The sequence below is a fragment of the Labeo rohita genome, chromosome 21 (genome assembly GCF_022985175.1).
Source record: "Labeo rohita strain BAU-BD-2019 chromosome 21, IGBB_LRoh.1.0, whole genome shotgun sequence".
Lineage (NCBI taxonomy): Eukaryota > Metazoa > Chordata > Actinopteri > Cypriniformes > Cyprinidae > Labeo > Labeo rohita.
The window spans coordinates 43,559-68,096 of NC_066889.1; the positions used below are offsets into that span (position 1 = coordinate 43,559).

General features: G+C 43.1%; 2 protein-coding genes across 3 annotated transcripts; both read right to left on the bottom strand.

Moving 5' to 3' along the window:
• Window positions 1-456: 456 nt before the first annotated feature.
• Window positions 457-4,801, bottom strand: sap30l (sap30-like). 2 transcript variants are annotated; one of them, XM_051093065.1, is made up of 5 exons: window positions 4,271-4,801; window positions 3,492-3,614; window positions 2,341-2,439; window positions 953-1,114; window positions 457-861 (listed from the first exon to the last, which is right to left on the bottom strand). In XM_051093065.1, exons 1-4 carry the CDS (start codon window positions 4,454-4,456, stop codon window positions 986-988), a joined length of 537 nt encoding a protein of 178 aa, XP_050949022.1. In that variant the 5' UTR covers window positions 4,457-4,801; the 3' UTR covers window positions 457-861; window positions 953-985. The 2 variants fall into 2 exon arrangements, with proteins under 2 accessions (XP_050949022.1, XP_050949020.1); XM_051093063.1 differs by having other exon boundaries at window positions 457-1,114.
• Window positions 4,802-6,881: 2,080 nt separating this feature from the next.
• On the bottom strand, window positions 6,882-22,786 carry galnt10 (UDP-N-acetyl-alpha-D-galactosamine:polypeptide N-acetylgalactosaminyltransferase 10 (GalNAc-T10)). Its single transcript, XM_051093054.1, has 12 exons — window positions 22,128-22,786; window positions 19,503-19,593; window positions 19,285-19,423; window positions 17,225-17,391; window positions 15,858-16,043; window positions 14,603-14,786; window positions 13,630-13,747; window positions 11,212-11,319; window positions 10,250-10,471; window positions 9,727-9,843; window positions 8,199-8,348; window positions 6,882-7,701 (listed from the first exon to the last, which is right to left on the bottom strand). Exons 1-12 carry the CDS (start codon window positions 22,272-22,274, stop codon window positions 7,534-7,536), a joined length of 1,797 nt encoding a protein of 598 aa, XP_050949011.1. The 5' UTR covers window positions 22,275-22,786; the 3' UTR covers window positions 6,882-7,533.
• Window positions 22,787-24,538: the final 1,752 nt, after the last annotated feature.

The following is a 24,538-nucleotide window of genomic DNA, read 5'->3' on the forward strand; positions in this document are numbered from 1 at the left end:
TTCATTCAAAATTACATTAAAGCTCAAGGTTATGTCTTTCCAGTCATGAGCTCTTTGTTCAACCCATTTATAAAAAAAAAAAAAAAAAAAAAAAAAACCACACACTAGAAATTTAACTTCCGTATGCTGAAAAAAAAATGTAAAACCTTAACAAGCAAATCTGTGAGCAGATTACTGAAATCATAAGGCAACCGCTTAAGTTTATACTAAAAAAAAAAAAAAATTCTAGAGAGACAATCTTTACACATCTGTATTTGTTGCAGCACTGACCCATAAACATCTCATTATTAATTGATTTGAGATGTGAATCACTCATGTACCCACCAGAGTCTGGACGAGTATATATTTGAGCATTTCAGTGCCCCGACATACACGCGTTCTTCTAACGTCCCGTTACAGCGGACATCCTGAAACATCCTGACATCAGACACATTTATACACAAGCGACTCAAATAGTAGTAGTGCCACAAGAACTGTATTTAGACGCATTATTTCAAACAAAGGAAGGAAGAAAACTAACATTACAATCTACAAAAAATGCTATATAGAGCAGATATACAGCAGTCATATAAAAGCAGCGACATGGATGTGAAACAGACTGAAAACAAAAAGAAACGAAAAACAAAAAGCCTCAGTGCGTCACGGTCCAGCTCTTCTGGGAGGATCTGCTGTAGTTTAAGTGTGATAAGCACAAAACATTTGACACGAGAGAACAAATCTGCAGTCATTCAGTCTGTCATGCTTTCAATCAGGTCCTCGCTGGATAAACGGTGAAATCTGAACATTGGAGACGCCGTTGGTTTGTTGGTGTTACTGTGGGGTTTGGCACATCATCATCATCATCACTACACGAGCGTGTGACTGTAGTGACTCCCGTATGTACAAAAAACACAGTAAGTATTCAAAGAGGAATCATAAAGCCAGCTAACATCTGCATGTCATAAATAATGACCTTCTGCTGCTTTGAGATCAGCGCGAGGGACCTTCATTCCACTTGTTTGCTCCCGTCTGATTTCTGGTCCAGCCGGCTTTTACTGCTCTTCACCATATAAATAAAGTACGTGAGCGTCTCCTTCTCATTGACTGGAATATTGCGGAAATGGCGGCTCACGGTCTGGAGGAGAAGAAAGAAAGTTGATCAAAAACAAAAGCAATGAATTCATTACAAGAACAGATGGACGCTGCGTTCTGATTGGCTGACAGACGCTTAGCGATAAGCTAGTGAAGTCCGTCATGAGACCGTTCAATCTGGTGAAATGATTTTTCAGTAATAACTGTTAGTACGCAAGGAAGCACAGTCTCTGAACACAGCCCGACCAAACGTCTGTCATTAATATAAAGCTGCGTTTTTGAGCGAGAACCAGCTCTAACTAATCCTGGCAGTCGTGAAGAGTTTGTTCGTATGTAAGATCAAGCTTTTCAAAGAGACTTAGCAGTACAGCTCTTGTCATATATACACGGCACAACAGAGAAAGATTTGCTCTTGGATAAAAGATTCGCTGTTGGACATCAGGTTCATGTAATAAAAACTATACATGTTTCCATGGGTGTCGGAAGCCAAATAAACGTTGGTGGATGCTCCCCCAGAAAAAATGACTTGAGTATATGCCATATATAGTCTGGTGCCTTTTAATGAACGCCTTGTCGTCAGGGGCTGCGTCACCACTGCCGCTAATGTCACAACATTACAAAAGACGGCTGCTAAACAACATTTCCAGCGACGTAAACAATAAAACGCATAGCGTGTTGTTTTTGATGCGAGAGACCAGAGTTCGCGTCCACCTTTTGACGAAATCGCTCTTGTCCCTTTTCAAAAATCAAATCGCGTCGGAAATCAAATTTGTTTTCAATGGCGATAAAAGTGATCGAAATAATTGAAAAGTTGAAATAAAGCATCGGGTAGGGTTAGGTGTATACGCTCAGATGCTTCGTCTACTTTGCCGTGTCGCGTGAAGTAACAATCAGAGAAAGAAAGTTTAATTAATGGACTCTGAATGAGCCAAGTGGAATAGATTTGAGGAAACAGCAGTGTGGAATTCAAGGCTGCAGCTAAATGGAGTTTAATTTATTTGGGCATTCGTCATGTGGAACAAAGTTGACGGTAAAAGTGGGTGGGTCCAAAATTATTGGTCTTCAAAAGCAGGCGGGTGCCGTCCCACCCACATACAACGGTTCGGACGGCCATACGTGTTTCACGGGGAAAACATACAGGAAGAGCTAGGTGTCGTAAAAATGTAAACTAATATTTAAAAGAACAGATCACTTTTGAACTTCACATTAGTCTTGAAATTAGTGACCGGTCCTACAGATGAGGATCGCTGCAGGATTTCTCGTCTGTACCTCTGCGAGCTGGGCTTTGTTGAGTCCAGGTCTGGTCTGGATTTTGTAGTGCCTCTTGTAACGTCTCAGTGTGTTGACCTGAAGCTGGAACAGATCCACCTGGCGGAGGACAAACACGCATGAATGACAGCAGATCCTTACTGCGACAGCTGGATCTGGACAGACACACATCAGCCAAACATCCGGCCCGTCACTGCCGTATCTGCCGGATATCGGCGCTGCGCGCACCTGTTCTTGCCCTTTGATTTTTAAAAAGTGTTTGTTAAAGAGTTAGAAGCCATGAACCAAGAAATGTGGACACCTGTCCTGCTCGTTTTTACTTTCCGTAAAACATCTAAACAGCTCAATGGGCTTCAGCAGCATGTGTGTGAGAATCAGAAATCAGATTGTCTGTTCCTCTTTAACAGAGAAACAGTGTGTGTGTGTGTGTGAGCTCAACAGATCTGTGGAAGAACTTCTGAAATCCTCGAACTCGTGACACTGTTAATCAATATTCGAGCGCCACCCTCAGGCTGAATGACTCAATAACACCAGAGCGTCTACATGTGATCAGCTGTTAGACTAAAACACTCACACAAGCTGCTATTTGACATTATATAGTAGTGACACACAGCTTAAGCTAGCTTCATGACCCAGAGTCCACCACACCAGGAGCCGCTCCTGGAAACAATATGAACTGACTAGTATGTCCAACGTTAACTAGTCTCACACATTCCTACACGAAACATGACAGCAAATTCACAGAGGAACGGCTCAGAAGGGAAAATCAGTTCTGTAAAGCCAAAGCCTAAAGTTTAATTCAGCCGAAACGCCGCCGGGAAAAAGCTCCAATATCACTCCGTTTAAAGGTTTACGACATTTCTTGCTGATGACAAGACTCTGACACTGTTCTAATGTCGACGCAGGCCATCTGAACCGTGCTGGAATTACATCACACAAAACACCCGCTAGAAGATCACAATCACACACCTGCACTCGCGCTTATGAAACGCAACCTCATAAACCTGCTACGGTGTTTACCGTAGTAAACGGCTGGAATGAACAGAGTCTGCATTACTCATACACCAGCAACAGAACAAAAATAAAAACACCCTGAGAGGACAATGAGCGTGAACACACAGATGAATCCTGGACCAAAGCGCTCGATTTACCTCGGGGACTTCGACATCGTGATCGGGCGACTCTCCTCCGTCGTCGCTGGTCTTCCTCTTGCGTTTGTTGCGAACGCTCTGGATGAAGTTCTTGTGGAAATCACAGATGTACAAGTGCCGAACCTATGGGAAAAAGGCCTCGTTAATGTGCACTTCAGAAAACTGTATCAAGGAAATACTACCTGATAACATGACATTTACTCAACTAGAAATAAGCACCCTCAGGCCAAACGCAACAGATTCAAGGCTTTGTGTGTTTGCATTCACAGACATTCAGTGCAACACCACAAGTCTTCACGGTCAGGACAAAAACAGTCAGCCAAAACATCACGGAATTATTTGGTTCTGAAATGCCATCAGTAAGGATGATTTGACAAGCCTTACAGGTGATCTAACTCTGACAACTAATGAGACTATGTGCATCGAAATCACAGTAAAAGAAGCGTTTCAGAGCAGGAGCTGTCAGTGTTCTGCTGAGAGTCAGGAAGCGCCTGCACCATCAACTCAGCGCTGGTCTGTGTGCGCTGTCACTGTAGATCAGGGATTTGGGCATCGCAGGCATGTAAATAATACTAATAATAATCAGAAAACAAGGAGTTAATGAGATGTTCAGCAGGAGCTCCCGAGTTCAGCATGTTCCTTCAAGCGCACACACACACACACACACACACACACACACACACACACACACACACACACTCTTTCAGGCCCTGTTTCCCAGCCCATTCGCCGAAAGCGGCCCGAAACGCCACTCGACGCTCCCTAATAAAGACTCTTACACTCTTGTCGATGTCCAGCTTGAGCTTCCTCTGGGAAATGCTCTTCTGGATGCGCTTGCTGAAGGAGGCGTTTCCAGCCGAGCGGCCGCAGCGCTCCCCGTCCTCGATCAGACAGCAGCTCTGGCCGAAGAACGGCGGGGCGGGCGGGCCGTCGTGGCTGTCCTCTTCCGTGCTGAACCCGTTCATAACGGGCACTTCCAGGGAGAAGCGGGCGAGCTGAACGCAGCTGAACGCAGCAAACTCGATGCGTTCGGAAGAGTTGAACGCGCCGCTGACGCCGCGAATGAACGAACGGCTCGCTGAGCGAAGCGTCCAGAACGACAATCTCTGCAAGACTTCGGATGCGGTTCGCTAAAGATCCCGCGACTTCACCGGAGCAGCCGAACTGTCACGTCCGATGCAGGAGAACCGACCGTGTCCGCGCGGAAACTGCAGATTTGACGCGCTCCAAACTACCGAGCAACAGTCGAGCCCATTTTAACAATGTACATACAATGAAACATGTCCTGCCAGAAACCGGAAGTTGTAGCATGGAAAGCCCATTGGTTGGTTTCCGACCAAGGCGGGCCTCCGAGGCTGCGCCTTCGATTTCGATTGGTCAGCGCGCGCGTCGATCAAACGGCACTTCCTGACCGTCGATGTCACGTAACGTCTCACTGGAGCGCTGCGACCGACTCACACACACACACACACACGCCTTCACGAAACTTCAGCAAATCAATCTAATGACGAGCAGATCGCGTATAAAATACAAAGCTTTGTTTATTATAATCATTACTGACACCGAGCGGGAGGTTGTGGGTTCTTTCAAGTGTCCTACATCTAAAACCGTACATTTAAAAAAGTACCATGGTACTTGACATGTGATGCAGGCACTGCACCTCCAGAGCACATGCAGCTCAACAGAAAACTGGACACTGATCAAATAGCAAAATAAACGAGTTCGCCATTTTTACAAGGGAGAATAAAGTGCTTTGGTCTTTTGTTGTGGTCATCAAAGGGCCTGCTGGAGACAAAAAAGAAAAAAAAGGAACACTCCAAAAGTGCTTTCTTCTGGGTGAACTGATGCTGCTGTTGAAAATACATCTCTAATGCGTTATATGTGACTCCTGAGTCTTTATTGAACACGAGTCAAGATGAATTCACAGAATGAATCCACTCCTCCGTTCCTAAACACAAACTGATGCAGATCTGAATAACGATCCACACAAAACCAATGAATGATTTCAGAACACTTCACCGTCGTGTGCCGGACGCGTTCACTGCGACCTCTGACCTCGAGGAGAGGAGATCAGGATCAGGATTCCTTTTGTGTTCCAGGAAAAACAGAAACAGCAGCACATGAATCAATCACTGCATTTTCCTAAAGAGGCCATAAAAACCAGCTTGAATTCAGGTCATTCTTGAATTCAAGTACATACAGACTACTCACAATAAGACCAGGACAGTTTTACGATGGTATATTTGTACAAAAGGAGAAAAAGATTTTTTTTTCCTACGACGGCATAATTTTGCAACAATTCAGACTTGAAATGAGACAAACATTATTGATACAAATGAAACAGAACAGAATTGAACAGACAACACATTTATCTGTGCGTTAATGATAATTTATGATGAGCAACGTAAATGGTGTCAGAACCCTTTTAATGCATCACAAACCTGTGTAAAATTACTACCATTCCCAGGATTCCCCATCAACCCAGGACTTATTACCAGTCAATCAAATTCCACACATTTCGGTTCAGAAGCGAGTCCAGTATTCACATGTACATCTGACACACTGGTCCATCGGACACAGTAACAGCCGAGCAATAATTTATTACGAAACCCTGGGCTCTGTTTAGAATCGACAGAAATTACAAAATCGTTAGTACTCAAAAATAGGCTCTGGACAAAGAAAGGTCTGAAAGTGCTGGACAGATCAACTTTAAAACAGCTTCAGATCAAAGAAACATTTCAAAGTGCTTGGCAGATCATCTGTAAAAATATTCAATGGTAAAAACGGGTCAAACGCTCAACAACACTGTCTGAACGTAGAAAACTAGACTACAGTGTGCTGATCGTCACACCAGCATCTTTCAGCAAGGCACGTCGACTGGATTCAAGTTTCACATTGTGTTGCTAATGTGCATCAGAAACCGAAGACTGCAGCATCGTTCAGCCACGGAAACGCGAACGGATCCGTCTTTGGGTGCGAGCGGTGACCGAGAGCCGGTGGACCTCTGCTGGTTAAATCACAGACAGACGGTGGGGAAAAAACATCATAAAATGCAGCCGACCAAATAATCTAGCGGTATATGGTCGAGTCGTCCCGCGTCTCAAAGGAATTCTTAATCAACTGAACTGTTGTCTGCTGTGCAAAATCTTGGAAACAGGACTGACTATTTTATATTTCCCTTATGGACACACCTAACAAATTATGACAGCTTCTGAATGGTCAATTTGTACATGATTTCAGCCAAAACGGTGGACACAAAACCGCCTTGAAGTCTTTGTAATAAAATATTACGTCCTCTAAAAAGAAACAACAAAAATGTGTATGTATGTTAATACAACAAAGAGAACAATAAAACCAAGTTTAAAAAAAAAAAAAAAAAAAAAAGCTGCTTTCGTCGTTCATGATAAACCCAATGCTTCTGTGGTACGACCCCATTAGAGCAGTCAAATAAATAAACCTATCAGCGTTTACACGGGACAGCATCACATTCGTATTTCTGTAGGAAAAACCGTGACAGTGTTTGCAAGGCAGCCGACGGCGGCGAAGCCTGAGGCTCTGATTCTGGGTAACGGAGGAACGCTCGATGTGCGCGTCTCGTCTGCGAACCGCACACGAGAATCGGAGACGGGAAGACGATTGACCACCGTCCAATCATAGCGCAGTATGCAAATGGTAGAGTGACATCATCGCTGTCATGGAGATCTTCCACAGACACATCAGTCAAACGCTGCCCTGCAAACACGGTCACTGATCATTTGCAGCTCATCCGACCCAGCGGCCGGCGTTTGCTTTTAGCAGCGGGGTGAAAGTGAGCAGAAGTGACGATGATGATGATGATGATGATGACGATGGGAGTGTGGTAAGAAGGACAGAGCTCAGCTTTTCCAGCGGTTTGGAGTCAGACGTTCAGAACAGAGTTTCAGTAAAGGCACAGGAACGTCTCTCTTCACGTGAGCTTCGGAGAGCGGCGTCACGTCCGCCATCGCGAAGCTCTCGCTGGCGTCAGCTGCCCCGGTGGATTCTCGTGTTCATATTGGCAGCGTTATGCATTGTGATTGCCATTGAAGGAGTCTAAAATTGTGGCGTTGGTGTTCTGGAACAGCCACTGCTGACTGGGAGACGAGGGATTGCAGGAGTTCATGAAGATCCGCTTCTGCGCAGCATCGGAGTCTACGCAGCTGTTGCTGATGGGGTGATAGATGCTCTTATCCTGCCGACACACACACACACACACGTCAGTGTACCGCAGTTTATAGCCATAAATGACAACAATGAGGCCCTGGTGTGTTCATGTGCAAAAAGGTGTTGATGAGAGTGTTTCTAACACAGCATGTGTGGGACTGAGAGTAAATTTCACATCGTTTTCTCTTCTCTTACTAATCTCTCTCTATTTTTTGAAAGTCGTGAAAACACTATTGTGGAGTTTTTTCTCATGCTAAATATATCTGCTGTTCACCGCTACAGGCATTTACCCAAACCGACTTCTGCTCGAAAAAAAAAAAACAAACAAACAAAAAAAAAAACAGAAGTTTGACAAAAGATAAAAGTTGTGGGCGTGGCTTGAGGTGGAAGTTAGGCAGGAAGTTCAAAATAAACTTTGTTTTGAATAATAAACTCGGCAGACGGTAAAGAAGGTCAAATGAAGCATTTACTCTCACTACTGTTTCTAACATCTGATGACGTGTCAGGACAGACGAGCTCAAGTACCTTCCTGTAGGCCCACAGCTGGTTGCCCCTCATCCCGTGGCAGTCATAGAGAGTCACGGGGCTGTTGTTCGATACGGCGTCGAAGCAGACCTTCTTAGTGTGCAGCGGGTCTCCGACACGTATGTCTTCTCTCCAGCCGAACGTAAAGACCTGCACAACATACACACAGACTCTTATTATTGCATCACAGCATTAGGCAACATTGCATATTCTGTACGTTCATAACACGCGTCAGCTCATACATGATCCAAATAATGTACTGAGAAAGACAGAATCTGCCGTGATTCATTTGGCAAAAGCTTTAGACGCGTGTTTCAGTGCATGAATTCATTGGGAGTGGCAGTGTTTCCCCTAGGTTCACAGCTTTGGGGGGGGCTGATGGATGAGGCAGGGGTGACGGTACCCAACGGTACTTTTTTTCAGTACTTTACTCTCTGTATCATACTAAAACATTTATTTCGGTGAAAAAAAAAAAAAGTCCAAAACTCTCAATTTCAACATTTTGAACAATATGGCCCTACAATCTTTTTTTTTTTTTTACTCTGATAATCAAATAAGGCATTAAACATTTATTTATTTTTTAACAATTAAAAAATCAAACCCTTTAATTTTTTGGCAAACAAACAGAGGTTTACTGTTAAAATTAATGCATGGAAGAAATTTGTGTGAATATTCTGTTAAAAAAGTTGTAATAATTGTAGACTTTTTTTCCTACAATTAAGTGGTTAATCTGGTTGTAATATTTATTTTTTTATCATTTGTTTTATTTAAATTGGCCAGAAATATAAACATATAAAGATGTACACTTACTGCACAAAAGTAATATATTTCATGTTACATGTTAATCCGTACTTTTATTTTGACAGGTTTCCATGAAGTTTCTGTGTGTATACAGTATGATGTGATGCTAGTTTTCTCAAATGAAATGGTAAAATTCACATTAAAATGACTCTCACAGCAGCTCTGGAGATGAAGCTCATGTGTTCGTGTCGTTATATACTGAGACGCAGCGGCCGAAAATCTGTATTTTGCTTCTGTATTTGTGTAGTAAACAAACCGTGTTTCCGCCGTTCATTCGTACAGAGCCAAGCGGAACATGCAGGATTCATATCTAAACCGCCTTTTTCCATTTTAATATTTACAGACATTAGTCCATGTCGCGATTTGAATTAAGTGACAGACCCAATTTTGACTCATGCATCCAAAAATTGACGAACTCCGTGGCATTCCGCGCTATAGAGTAAATTCTGTTTTTACGAATGGACTCTGCGATCCCGTCCGCGTTTTAGCGGAGAAATTGTAGACGCCCGTTCATGTATGGACAGAAATGACATGCCGTCGTTTAAATAAGATAAATAACATAAGACCATTTAGTTTGTTTAATAAAAGAACAAGGTATAGACCTGTTCTATAGGAAAGGCCTTAAATGACTTTTGTTGTGATCTTGCGCTACATAGAAAATAAAATTTAACTTGACCTTCCAGGGGAAACACTGGAGTGGATCTGAGCTCTAGCGTCCATCTCTCACCTGACCGTGACTCCAGGTCGGCTCGCCTCGTCCCTTCAGACATTTCTCCAGACGGATCGGGGAGCCCGAGGAGAAGTGTTTGCTTTCCATGCAAAGACCAGAGCCGACGTTACGCAGCTAAAAAACACACAGACATCACTGCTGTGTCATTCAGGTTTGAGTATTCTAGAAAATATACTTTATGTAATACAATTAAATCAGCAAAAACTGGTTTGCTGGGCTTAGCAGGTCTCTCAGTCCGGTTTGCGAGGGTTTTGGGCTGGCAGCTACACACCATCTTAAGACCAGGCTGAGAGACTATCTGAAACCAGGTTAAATCACCTAAGACCGGCACCTACTAGTGTCAGCAGGAAGATACTAAACCATCTTTGAAAGATGTTGGAACTGCTCTGCTGTGTACTTGCTTTAACTACTGATTGTGAAGCTGTACAGGTGTGTTTGATTTTGGGTGAAATGTGAGCCGCACGCTCGGATTCTGAACTCCAGCTCCTCGGCACCCGTGTTTTGGGCCGTCGGCACTCACCTCTCCCCACGCGGCGGCCGGAGGCTCCACGGGCGGATAGTGCTTGGGAAGGTCCCACGCCACCTCCGTCATGAACCATTTGAAGTTCCTGCAGTTCAGCCTGTTCCTCAGCTCCTTCTGCGCGGCCACGTCTCCGGCGGACAGGTGCCGGTACTCCGGCCTGCGCTGGTAGATATACTCCGCGTACTCGTCCATCCACACCTCGGCCACACGCTTCAGATTCTGCGACACAGATTACACATGCACAGGACACGTTCAGTCCCTGCGTCTTACTGAAGACGTACAGACAGCTTTATATCGTCACAGTTTTCATTTTACGCTAACGTCTCTACTCGGTTCAAAGCGGTTCACTAACTGACGAGTGTTTCTCAATCAGAAATCTGCATATATCCAGACAGCCACGTCATCAAACTCTGAAGGCCTTCTTTTCACATCCTTATTATAATGAAGGATGCACTGAATCACCCACAATCCTTTGCACACATTTCAATTCACATAAAACAAAAAATGATCAGAAAATGAATCGGCACTGAGCCCACCCTACTTCATGAGATTTCAGAGACGAGGGCATTTCGTTTTGTTTTGTTGTAAATTAATCACATAATGCTAAAATATTTCAAATGTAAAGCGCTAGGAGGGTTGTCATTCGCTGTATTGCATTAATAGAAAGTCAGTTAATATGATTTGTAATATAAAGTATTTTTCGTAGTATCTCATTGTTGCGTTAATGCCGAGGACTGTAGTCTACAACCCTCAGAAGAGCCGAACTATAAGGACGCAGCCTTCTGTCCGAGAAACACCCGAGATCTTCATTGCTTTTGTGCTTTAACTGCAGAAATAATCAACAGAGAGTCATTTACACAATTGAAAAGAGAACAGCTTTAATGTAGTAAATCTGCTCTGCGTCATCTCAGAATGATCCGGATCTGGATGCCTTTGACAGATCTGACGGTCAAACTCACCCTGGCGAGACTCACTCCACCCGGCACTTTATAGGGCACGTATTTCCTGTAGATGTGACCCACTCGTGAGCAGGGAATGTCCTCCATACGGCCGCCACACATCCACACCTAGACACGATGAGAACAGTCTTTCAAATGAAAGAAACGCACACGCTGACAGTAACGTTAGCACGACTCTACCCTACAGACGGCCGACACAGATTCTGTTTTTAATTCAGTTAGTGTGCCTTTGCTTCTGCAGTTTTGTTATTATTTATACAATTATAGGTGAAATATGAATGAATGTATTTATGAAAGTATGTCACGCATTCAGGAGTCGCAGCAGCCTGCGCTCGTCATCAGATGCGAGCATCAATAATCACGCTCCATAGGGAACACGCTGTGTAGCGCTGGTAAACGTCATCAGTTCAGATGCCACACAAAAGTCACTCTGGAGCCAGTTTGGAAATACAGCGTGTTTTCCTGAAACCACTAGGGCTCGCTGTGTCTGACTTTACTGTGAATGCAGCCACTGAGATGGAGATATGAGAATATACAGTGGGTACGGAAAGTATTCAGACCCCTTAAATTTTTCACTCTTTGTTATATTGCAGCCATTTGCTAAAATCATTTAAGTTCATTTTTTTCCTCATTAATGTACACACAGCACCCCATATTGACAGAAAAACACAGAATTGTTGACATTTTTGCAGAAAAACTGAAATATCACATGGTCCTAAGTATTCAGACCCTTTGCTCAGTATTTAGTAGAAGCACCTTTTGATCTAATACAGAGTCTTTTTGGGAAAGATGCAACAAGTTTTTCATACCTGAATTTGGGGATCCTCTGCCATTCCTCCTTGCAGATCCTCTCCAGTTCTGTAAGGTTGGATGGTAAACGTTGGTGGACAGACATTTTTAGGTCTCTCCAGAGATGCTCAATTGGGTTTAAGTCAGGGCTCTGGCTGGGCCATTCAAGAACAGTCACGGCGTTGTTGTGAAGCCACTCCTTCGTTATTTTAGCTGTGTGCTTAGGGTCATTGTCTTGTTGGAAGGTAAACCTTCGGTCCAGTCTGAGGTCCTGAGCGTTCTGGAGAAGGTTTTCGTCCAGGATATCCCTGTACTTGGCCGCATTCATCTTTCCCTTGATCGCAACCGGTCGTCCTGTCCCTGCAGCTGAAAAACACCCCCACAGCATGATGCTGCCACCACCATGCTTCACTGTTGGGACTGTATTGGACAGGTGATGAGCAGTGCCTGGTTTTCTCCACACATACCGCTTAGAATTAAGGCCAAAAAGTTCTATCTTGGTCTCATCAGACCAGAGAATCTTATTTCTCACCATCTTGGAGTCCTTCAGGTGGGCTTTCATGTGTCTTGCTCTGAGGAGAGGCTTCCGTCGGGCCACTCTGCCATAAAGCCCCGACTGGTGGAGGGCTGCAGTGATGGTTGACTTTCTACAACTTTCTCCCATCTCCCGACTGCATCTCTGGAGCTCAGCCACAGTGATCTTTGGGTTCTTCTTTACCTCTCTCACCAAGGCTCTTCTCCCCCGATAGCTCAGTTTGGCCGGACGGCCAGCTCTAGGAAGGGTTCTGGTCGTCCCAAACGTCTTCCATTTAAGGATTATGGAGGCCACTGTGCTCTTAGGAACCTTAAGTGCAGCAGAATTTTTTTGGTAACCTTGGCCAGATCTGTGCCTTGCCACAATTCTGTCTCTGAGCTCTTCAGGCAGTTCCTTTGACCTCATGATTCTCATTTGCTCTGACATGCACTGTGAGCTGTAAGGTCTTATATAGACAGGTGTGTGGCTTTCCTAATCAAGTCCAGTCAGTATAATCAAACACAGCTGGACTCAAATGAAGGTGTAGAACCATCTCAAGGATGATCAGAAGAAATGGACAGCGCCTGAGTTAAATATATGTGTGTCACAGCAAAGGGTCTGAATACTTAGGACCATGTGATATTTCAGTTTTTCTTTTTTAATAAATCTGCAAAAATGTCAACAATTCTGTGTTTTTCTGTCAATATGGGGTGCTGTGTGTACATTAATGAGGAAAAAAAATGAACTTAAATGATTTTAGCAAATGGCTGCAATATAACAAAGAGTGAAAAATTTAAGGGGGTCTGAATACATTCCGTACCCACTGTACATGTGATCTAAATCAACATACAGAGAAACACAGTGCACGCAGTTGCACTCTGAAACAATCTTTGTTTTACTCTCCGTCTCAAATGTGGGATTTTTTTTTACTGTTGTTGCTCGAAAAGCTTGATGTATCGACATCTATACATTAATTAAGGCCACTGTATTCACTAGGATAATGACATAGCAACTGTTGCTAGTGTAACCGGTGTGACTGTCATACCAGTATCGCTGTGACCTGGTTGAGTGAACGTGTGCAGGTCTATTAGGTTTATGCCGATTTATCTCATTACCTTGAACGAGATCTCGTACTGCTCTCCTCCCCAGATCTCCAGACCCGTGTCATATCCTCCCAGCTCCCAGAACCACTTCCTGTCCACGGCGAAGAGACCGCCCGCCATCACAGGAGACCTCACCGAGAAGAAAAAGAGAGACTGCTCAAACTAAACTCACAACACAGAGAGAAGCATAACCGCTGAAACATTCAGCAATACACAGACATAAACCCTGAATAAGAGTATTCAGAGCCGATCGACCGCCTTAGCCGGTAGCGAAACACTTCAGATCAACGAGGAGACACGTGTGAATGAATTCAGTCCTTTAAATTAAAGTACTTGGTGCAAAAATAGTCAATAAATGTAGTTATTTATATTTTCATATATCTATTTGCCACGCTCTGTCTTCTGTGGAGCACAAAGGAAGTCAATCAGGTCAAAAACACAGAGGGCCTGCTCACATTTCTGTTTTCACTGATGTAAACTTCCTTCAAAAGGGAACACCAGGTGTGAGAGTGTGTTTACGGTTAGTGAGACGCCACAGCGCTACCGCAACACAGGTCTCCACACAAACGGCGCGGATCTCCAAAATGACACTGAGACTGCTGTCATCTTCATTACTTGTGCTGAGCGCTGGATTCTCCCACCAGAACTGAGCTCAGATTTATAAAATGACATGTAACCACGTAACAACACGTCACATCTGCTGCTGAGTTTGTGAATTCAACTCATGGATGACTACATTTATATCGGTCTTTATGAGACACATTTATGTCAATTAAACGTATCAGATAATGACACGATTGCTCAAGATGCAGGAAGTAACCAAGTGTGAATTTTCAAAACGTCTTCCCTCCAGAATGTCAGAAATACAGTATTTCATAGAGAAACAAACAGCATGCGATATATAGCGCACACACACACACACACACACACACACACACAGTCCCGCAGGCGTCACGTCATCACGTCCGGTCCGACTGTCACTCACTCGAACGGGTCGCTGGAGTCTGATTTCTGCAGCCGAGCTGGAATAGGGATGCGTTTGTAGTACATCTCCCAGTCGAAAGCCCCTCGCATCGCATCGCCGGCCTGCGTCTCGTAGCCGAAGTTATCGTGGTCGATCACGTCGATCATCGGGCACACAATCGTTTTGCGGTTCTCCGCGATGCGATCTGAAAATCAATAATTCACTGCCATTAAATAACAGCTTCAGGAGCTAAAAAAAAAAAAAATCATTTATTACGGAAGTTCTAAGTTGCCATGGATTTTAATTTTTTTCCGTCTTGTTTTGTCGTTATCACGACTTAATTTTCTCTGTGTATCTGACATAAGAACATCAGGCAGCATCATTGATGATCGTATTCGCGTTTACTTTGATCAGGGACTCACTCAAACTGAAATAGCTCTGTGTCTGTCAGTCATTGACAACTTACACGAAAGTGTTCGACACTTGAGAAGAAGGCTGGCCGGTCTGCAGCTTTATTGTGGAAGACAATATAGCGACCCTGAACGTGTAGTCAATTTCATTGCCAGTCAGCTTGATGGATCGTGTTATTTTAAATGCATTTTAATGTAATGGTATCAATTGTAGACCAATCTGTCTACCATATAATGCTCTCCAATAACTGCACTCAGACCCAGAGGATATGACTCGTTTAAGATGATCACATCAAAACGTTTATTGTTGAATAGTCGATTCAAATCGAAATACGAACAGAAGGAAATAGAAGAGAAATGACAAAACATAGTTTGATTGTATTATAATGATGATAAATATTATTATTATTTCGTTCAGTTTGAAAAATGGACAAACAAAAATTAAGCTAGATTTGTGAAAGAGCGCTTTATTATTTGTGCGTGGGCGGCCCTGTAAATCCAATTTTTTGGATTCTGTCTTTACTGTCTGTCCCCATTGTGCAGAATAAGAGTTCATCCGATGTACCCCTTCGCAAATTAGTCACAATTAAGTTTTTTTAATGTTTGGCTGTTGCATAGGCTATTTCTTGCAAATATGCCATAAAGGCAACACTGCACTTCTCGGGTAAAAAACAACTTTTGTTATGTCGAGATCACAAGAAAATTAACTCGTGATCACGAGAAAACAAGAAGGAAAAAAAAAACATTAATACATGGCCGCTTAGAACTTCCGTATTTTCTTTCTACAGCGCTGTATGCAGTACAGATTGTTTCAGAGCATCTTCACAGGAATAACAGGATGATAGCAGTGTTCGATTCTCTCTCACCCAGTAACGGAGGCAGCCAGTTGACATTGGCCTCGCAGTGCGAGTCCAGGAACGTGATGACCTGACCCTTCGCGGCCGCGGCGCCCAGCAGTCTGGTCCGGATCAGACCCTCACGCTTCTTAGTGCGCAGGATTCGAACCTTCGGTAGCCGCACCATGTACTCCTCCAGAGGAGCCTTCAGATGCTCTAGAGGACACAGAGACACGGACACATGGAGACGCCAGCCATCGCACGCAGCACCATAGTAAAACAAATTTTTAAAAAAAACACGCTTTCTATGTGCTCATACCGGTAAAAACTTTTTTGCAATTTTGCGTTCACACAGAGCACATATCGGCAATTTACTGGTAATGTTACAACTTACCGGTAAATTGCCATAAGTTTTTGCCATAACAAATATTTTTGAAAAGATCCTGCTCTATTAACAGTAATTTACCAGTAAGGACCGTACGTGTGAAAGGGGCTATAATAGCGCCGGATGCTGCCGGTTCTCACGTGAACCATCGTGATGCAGCATGTGGCACAAATTTCAGGAGTGATGAATACATTTTGGTCTGTTCCTCAAAAAATAAAAAAACATCATGTGACTTTAAAAGACTCTCAGTAGAGTTTAATCTTGAACCCTCTTCCTCTCTCAATGCTGCTGAGTCCACCAATGAAATCACTTCAGATGTGATGATTATAAAACACAAGCTGTGATTAAGTTTGTCTCTATAATGATTCAAATATGACTTATTTCAGACAGACAGCACAATATTTTGCTCATTCTGAGTCACAGTGTTGACTACAAGAATCATAAAAAATGGCTTGGATGTCAGTGGTTCGTGATATATTGTGATATGTATGTGTCAGAGCTGATATACCCAGCCTTTATATTTTTAACCCTTTGTTTTACCATCCTTTATAGTGTTATGTTATGTTAGTGTCTAGGCTGGTTCTGACTTCAGTGATAGGAACCAACATTAGATCCAGACATAAATACAGCGAATGAGATGAAACCCAAAAACTGAAACGTGTTTGATTAAAACAAGACACAGCGCTCATAAGCAGACTCACAGAGAGAGGATTACAGCCGTCATAATCTGACGCTCATGCAAACACGTGACGCGGTACAGACGAGGATCATCTGACTAGAAACGGCAGCTTAAAATCTGTCACGCAAATCAAATATGCTGGCCGATTCACACAAGATGACACATAAGGCCTGGACACTGACGGTGATTTCATCACGACATACAGCCTGGTTTTCATAACGTTTCTGATGGCAGATGATCCTGGTCTACGTGTACCATTCACACACCGACCCGATTTGACTCTGAATGAACAAGCTGCTGAAGTGCCCGACGGACGCAGGATCTTCGTCCTACCTTTGTCGCTGAAGTCGTCCACGAGGATGATCTCGGCGATGAGCTGTGGCGGCGAGCGGTTGAGGATGCTGTGAACCGTGCGCAGCAGAGACGACCAACCCTCGTTATGGAAGGGGATGATGATGCTGGTGTTGGGAAGATCTTCTGCGTACAGCTTCGTCTTACAGCTGCAACACACAAATGAGCCTGCAGTCAGCGCGACGACCGTTATACGCACTCGTGACGGCTGTGCTTTGGTTTTTTTTTTTTTAAATTTCATTTAGTCCCACGCTAAAGCTATGGGTATTAACCATATTCACTGCTGTATTAAATCTACATCACGGTGCGATCGCGCGTGGCGACAGCCTGGTCAAAAACATCAGTCTCAATCATTTTGACACTGACGAGCGCTCTTACACTGAGGCAGGTCAGCCTGAATCTTCAAAAGCTTTCCAAAAAATCAGCACGTAATGAAGTGCAGCAGAGCGGCATCAAGAATATTAAATATCGTGGATAATTTAGACATTTGTGTCATTGGGTTTCAATGAGTCAACGTCTGTGAAGGTGAGGCATGAAGAACGAGGGAACTGGTCATCAAAAATGCCGCCAGGTCTGTTTTCTCAACTCTACACTAATTGTCTGGTTAAACTGGTTTGTCCACTACTGCGCAAATATATTTTGTCTTGGAACCGGAACCCAAACGGACACACATCAGGCATCTTACACTGATCACAGGTGGTAACTGTTCAGTTTTACTACCTAAACGAAAGAATGTTGTTTCCAAATAAAATTTAGCTATAAGGTTATTGAATCAGCTGTGATAACAGTTTCCGAATTTTGCCTTCTGTTTTTGTTTAACTTTTACTCCTGGATTGTCTTGATTTGCGAATAAAAAGCTTACAATTAGATCCACTGGAGACGGAGAAACACCCTGGACGGACGGTCATCGCAGGACTAACACGGGCAGGTTCGTGTCTCTAGTTCTCTCAGTGTCTCAATTCATGTGAAACCAGAGCGAACCCACACGGGACGACATGCAAACTCAACTGGGACATGAACCAGGGACAGACTTACTGACCAAACCACTGTGTCAGTGAAATAATAACCAGGATTATACAGGGAAATAGAAAATATGATAGACTGCCTTGTTAACATTTTCATACCTCTAGATTATTTGATCCTGATCCTTTTATTGTACAATTTTTAATACATAGAGCAAAGAAATTGTCGGCCTGTTATTGTAGTCATAATGCACTGCTGTTGTGCCGATAGTCAGAGATATCGCCTGACCATAGCAAGACGATCATTATTATTATCCGTCACAAACAGACTAGTCGTCTGACTTTAGCGACGCAGTGCAGAGCCGCTTCTGGGGGCTTCAGAAACTTTCCGCGAGGTGTTTGCTATAAACACAAAAGGCACAAATGACGGTGAGCGGGAGCGCGTGTTTCCGTTGGGAAGCGTTCAATCTGTAATTTTACTTTCACTTTTGAAATTGATCCCGTTCAGCAAGGAGGGGAGAAGATGGAAAAGGGCGGTACAGTAACTCGTTTCGGGGGGGAAACTTAGCTCCGCAGATGTGTGCAGTGTAAATAAGGGATAAGAATCATACAGTGATGTAACTATTGTATTCACTTATGGTACTATTAAAGTGCAAAAACTTGCACTAGGCTAGTCAGTAATGACGTTCTTCGATAAAGTAAATGTTCTTCGCTCGTTTTTTGTAGCTGCATTTTGAATAACTCAGGAACTCTTGAAAACATTGGGCTGCTCTTAGCCTTATGCTGGTGCTGATTTATTTGCCAGCGATGAAACAAAATAAATAATTCAATAAATTAGCACGACAGTATCGTGTATCTCACAGGCTGACCATAGGGCGATATGAAAATCGAGCCTATCGCCCAACACTGTTGTGCTCTACACAGTAACTCAAGCAGAGCTGAATTCACGCTGTCCCGTATCTGCTGTTCACGTACCTAAAGGAGGGAGGCGCAATAAAGAGCAGCACTGCAATCGACAGCAGTCATGACGGATGTGTGCTGTGGTGGTTTATATTGAAGTGGAAGAAGAAAGCGGCTCACTTGGGGTGTCTGATGTCAGGCAGGGATCTGTTGAGGGCGATGCGATTGCTGACGAATATGTTGAATCCGTTCTCCCTGTAGGCCTGGTCCACGCGGTCCGAGTCGGTCAGCGGGTACGGCCTGCCCTGCTCGCCCACACCTTCAACACATGACGCCGTTACCATCACACTTCACCCGTAGTCCAGCTCTATGATGAATTCACGCATCACGTGACGTACCTGAACGTGCCGCTTCGCTCTTAATAAGTGCGTAGTCGTGCCAGTCCTTTTTGCGAACGCCGTCGTTCTGCACTTTGTGTCTGTTCATTCTCTGAAAAACACACAAACAGCATGTGATGTTATGAGGGCGACTCCAGTCTCTACTGAACTGTCGTGCATTAGTTGTGAAGCAGTACAAGAACACCTGAGGAAACAGAAAGAAGGACTTTGTGTCTAAACACGGGAATCAAACTAACCGGCCTTTTACAAAATACCAGAACCAGTGACGAATCAGTGATTGAAATAGGATTCTTATTTTTATATAATATAGAGTTAGGGCCAGAGTTAGAACGGTGACCTGTATGAAAAGTCTGTATGAAACCCTTTGCAAGACAGAAAAATTCTTATTTCTGCTCTGCTGAAACATGGAACGATCTCACCGTGCGGCATCAGACTAAAAGAATCGTCACGAATGCGACAGGATGACTGACGGGCGGCTTTACGGGGACAGAAGGCAGTTTTACGAGGTGGTCGTTTGTCCCAAAGCTTGTCTGCTCTTCTGCTACACGCTAGAACGGATCGACGTCGTCTTCACCAAAAGAGCACATACTTTAGGACGTGACGTAAGCAGGTGAATCGGGACGTGGTATAGTTTTCTGCTACGTGTCTGTTTTTTAAATGCAAACAACCGCACCTCTTTTACTAACAAGCACGTCCTGCTGTAAAAAAAAAAAAAAAAAAAAACTTGGCAATGAAGCCAAACAGTGTGGTAAATCAGATGAATGAGTGAGAATGGAAAAGCCGTTTCTGTGCACGAGGTGGCATGAAAGCGTTCTTACAGGTGTGATTAGTGAGCGTGAGTGAAGCGCGGTGACGTGTGTGAATGTGTGTGAGGGATTGATGCTGCGATTCCTGCACCTGCTGAAGCTCGGCCTCTTCCACCAGGAAACAGAGGCGCTATCAGACCAGCGGCCTGGACCAGAGCCAGACGAGGGCCGCGGACAACGCCGCCTTTCAACAACACCACGTTCAGCCTTTCCCTATGAACGCGATCCCTTCCCATCATAAGCGCCGCTTAGAGGAAGACATATTATATTCATAATCCTCATGTCATTCCAAAGCCCTGTGACGCTAGTGAGGGAATTTAGAGCAGGGAAAGCTTTTCACAGCACCGAACGTGTTTTGACTGCATAAGCTACGGATCGGATTGCTGATGTCAGAAGTGCTGCAATGGCAAAGACTGTTTGTCTTTGAGAGAAATTCATGTCAACAGTCCATCATATCAGTGTCAATGCAGACCGACAGTCCTGCACACTAATAAAACAAACTGCTCTGTCAAAAACTTCCAGCACTCTTTCTGCTTTTACTTGGAGGGTTTCTTTGTTCCTCTTTTATTACGAACACTTTTAAAGCAATTTGTACTTTAATAATAAGAAGGGATTTATTCTACATAGCTCCTTTCTGCAAACTCAGGGTCACTTTACAAACATATAACAAACTTTTTTGTTACCAACAGTTAAAGAAGGTAGTTAAATTATTAAAAATCATGTTCCAGTAGCCAGTGAGTGTTTTTACTCAGTGTTTTATTTACACTGTGAGAAGGAGAAACTCCTCAAGCAACAGCAAAACAAAAAAAAAACATCTGCGTATGTTACATCGCCCAACACACATCTGCCCATCCAGCTACTGATGTGGAGGAGACAGAGAGATGAAGGCCATTCACGCCGAGATGTTTTTTGACCGCAGAGAGTCACGGCCTCATTTAACCGAAGGACGACACTCACTCACTTCCACTTATCACGTTTTGACCACACTCTTGGCTGTCATTTCAAGAGTTAGAATGAGCTGATGCTGTACTAAATTAATTCAATCAGATATTCATCAAGAAAATTTGACTGTAATTCATACTTTTGTGTGAGTGATTCCTTTAATTTACCATAAAACTCTTTTAAAATTCCTAAAAGAAAAGTAACGATGCTTTTTTATTGCTTCTTTTTTTGAGGACAATAAAAACTGAACTGGTCCATTACAACACAATCAAGTAAACAAAGGATCGTATAGTAGCGTGGTTTTATTTATTTATTTATTAAAAAGGCTTTAATTTGTCCTTATGCAAAGACACTATCTGAAAAATAATCAATACTGTTCTAAAGCAGAGAACAGTGCTAAACAACCGTTGAGAGAGTAAAATGATGCTTTTCTTTCATTTTCATATTTATTGTTCAGGTGTACATTGACAATCCAAGAAAGACGAAGGAGAAAATTGAACAACTTGTTTAACCTCAAGAACGCGTTCTGCTTTCCATGTCAGAATCACACATGGCACAACTCCAATAACGTCTTAAGTCAGTTTGTTGTCGGACTGTGAACTTTGTTCAGAAGAACCACATAATTACCGATCCACCAATAACTTACTAGCACGTTGACAAGCCTGTCTACAGCGCGAGCGACGCGACACAACGACAACCCCACCGAGCGCGGTCCCGCGGAGCGTTTTAGTCGCGTCGCGTTCCTCATCTTCCGTTCAGACGGAACGGAAACAAGTCAAATACACTTTTAACACTGCCATATCAGTGCGAGCTAAGAGTTTCTGCTGCGATCCTGCAAAAACAGAGGTGTACGAACGCTTTATGGACGCTGTCGTACCTGTACGTGCGCGAGTCCGGCTCCGTCCGCCGAGCTGTCAAACATTCGCTCCAGATACGCGGACCACAAGCCGACGTTCGGAAGGAACAGGAAGGCCAACAGGAGCAGCAGCGCGATCTGCAGCAACCTCTTCTGCTTTCGCCGCATCTCTGGGTCTGTGTGCGGTGTTTCTGCTGTCGTCTTACATATATCAACACAAACTCGACCAAGAGTCTGGAACTTCACTTACTCCCTCTACGGTCTGCCGTCAGAACTTCCGCTATCACGGACTGAACCACTTCAGCTGACTCGACTGGGGGAGAAAGGTCAGGACGAATTTCAGTTCGAATGTTTTTCAAAATCAACAAACTCGATGAGGATCCTGATACAGAGGTACTAAAATAGATTTGATTTAAAACTGGCGATGAACGAGTTTCCGTCCTGTCCTCGACCAAGTTGGCTTTGAGCAGCGGGGCTCCCTACTGCCGCGTCAGAATGGAACGGAACGGTTCGACATTCAGTCCTGTTCACTGAACACAAGTTGAACGTGGTGTTTTATGAATGAAGCAGTGGCTGGCTTTTATGCTGTTTACAGTTTTTGCAGTTGCTAACATCCTTTTGTCCAGTTTCTAGTCACATTTTCAAAACTCTAAACACAATTAGCACAACATCCGTCTGTTGTGACCATTAACGCAATTTGTGTTGTTTTTGCACAATATGCAATCAATTATCATGTTTCTAAAATGCTTACATTTTCTTTTCATACAATGCTTACCCAAAACCAAAATCATGGATCTTTTTAGTCTTACTTGCAAATGCTTAAACACAGCATGTCAGAAATGAAGACGTAATGTTCCAAACCTTAAATATAGTATTAAACTTCTACTTCTGCAACAACAACAGCTCAGAAGTATTGAAAAAATCTCTCTATATAAAATACTGTAACAACTGATTAGCACCTTTAAGCAACAAGATCACTGAAATATTTAGAAAAGCCGATTCCATTCTCAGTTTGAGGAATAGTCAGGTGTTGAAGCTCTTTCCATTACATCAACAACATAGAGTAAAAAGACCTCTTTGATTTGGTTTTGTGGACGCAGAGCAACACAAAGAATCAGAGACAGAGAAAAAAATAATGCCTGGCAGAGGGAGAGGAGCAGTTCAGAAAAACAGAGAGAGGAGTAAGAATGTGTTGGACTGTGCATTTTTATGTTTGTTTGTTTGTTTTTTCCCCTTTACACGTGTGAAACCTATGAAAGCTTATTTCTGCCATAGAATATAAAGGGTAATTTGACTTTTGTATCTCACAATTCTGATTTTTTTTTTTTTTTTTTTTTTTTTGCAATTGTGAATATACAGTATCTCAAAATTCTAATAAAGTCTGAATTGCAAGATGGAAACTCACAATTCCAGCAGAAGTCTGAATTGTGAGATCAAAAGATTACTTATTTTCTTATACTGTGACAGAAACAACTTTGCATAGTATCCAAAGGCCATGTATGTTGGATTATAAAGTGACTCATTGACTCATTCAGTAGTATGTTGCCAAGAACAAACACATTCAACACTTAAAAATGTTAAACGGGTTTCAGTTGAAGGTAAACTGAAGGCTAAATTACAGAAAAAAAAATATTTATTTTTATATTGTCTATTATATGCAGGTAGAACTGAAACATGTCAAGCAATGCAGTGTTTGTAAAGCCATTAATTGTTGGTTTTTTGACAGTCACTGTGCTATGATTGACTATATGTTTCTGCTGGATAGAAACTAGTGGCAATGTTTTGACTGAATGACTCTGTTTTGAATCAGGTTTGCTGTGTTTTGAAAGAGTTAGTATATGTAGAAAAGGGTATTCAGCATTTTTTTGGTTTTTTACAATTGCTTACACACTAAAATTAAAAATAACACACAGTTAGTGAAACCTGACACTCATGGAGCAAAACCTCAGCCCAAATCTACACAACTATAAGCACATTCTCAGCCTCACACTTTTTGCAAAACACTACACACACTTCTCTACATTTGGCAGAAATCTAACATGATGTCACTTCTTCAGCATTTTAAGGCACTGATTTCCAAAACACTACACATGTGAACCAACTGATCAAACGTGGCCATCAGGTGTGCAGACACTTCGCTGCTTAACTGTAAACTCAACAATCAAGGTGTAAGCGCTATAAAAAGACAACAGTGTTGCAGTAAGAGGAAGAGGAATAGGGAGAAACATCTTTGGCCAAAGGCTATTTTGAATGTCCCAGGCCAACATGGTGGTAACATCACAATATATGCTGCAATCACACAGAATGCGCTCCTCCACCGGCATGCCAAAATAGGTCCTTGCAACACCGGCCACATACTCACATTTCTAGACAGACTAAGTATTAGACAGACTAGGTATTAGATTAGAGTTTTTGCCTGTTGCTTACACACT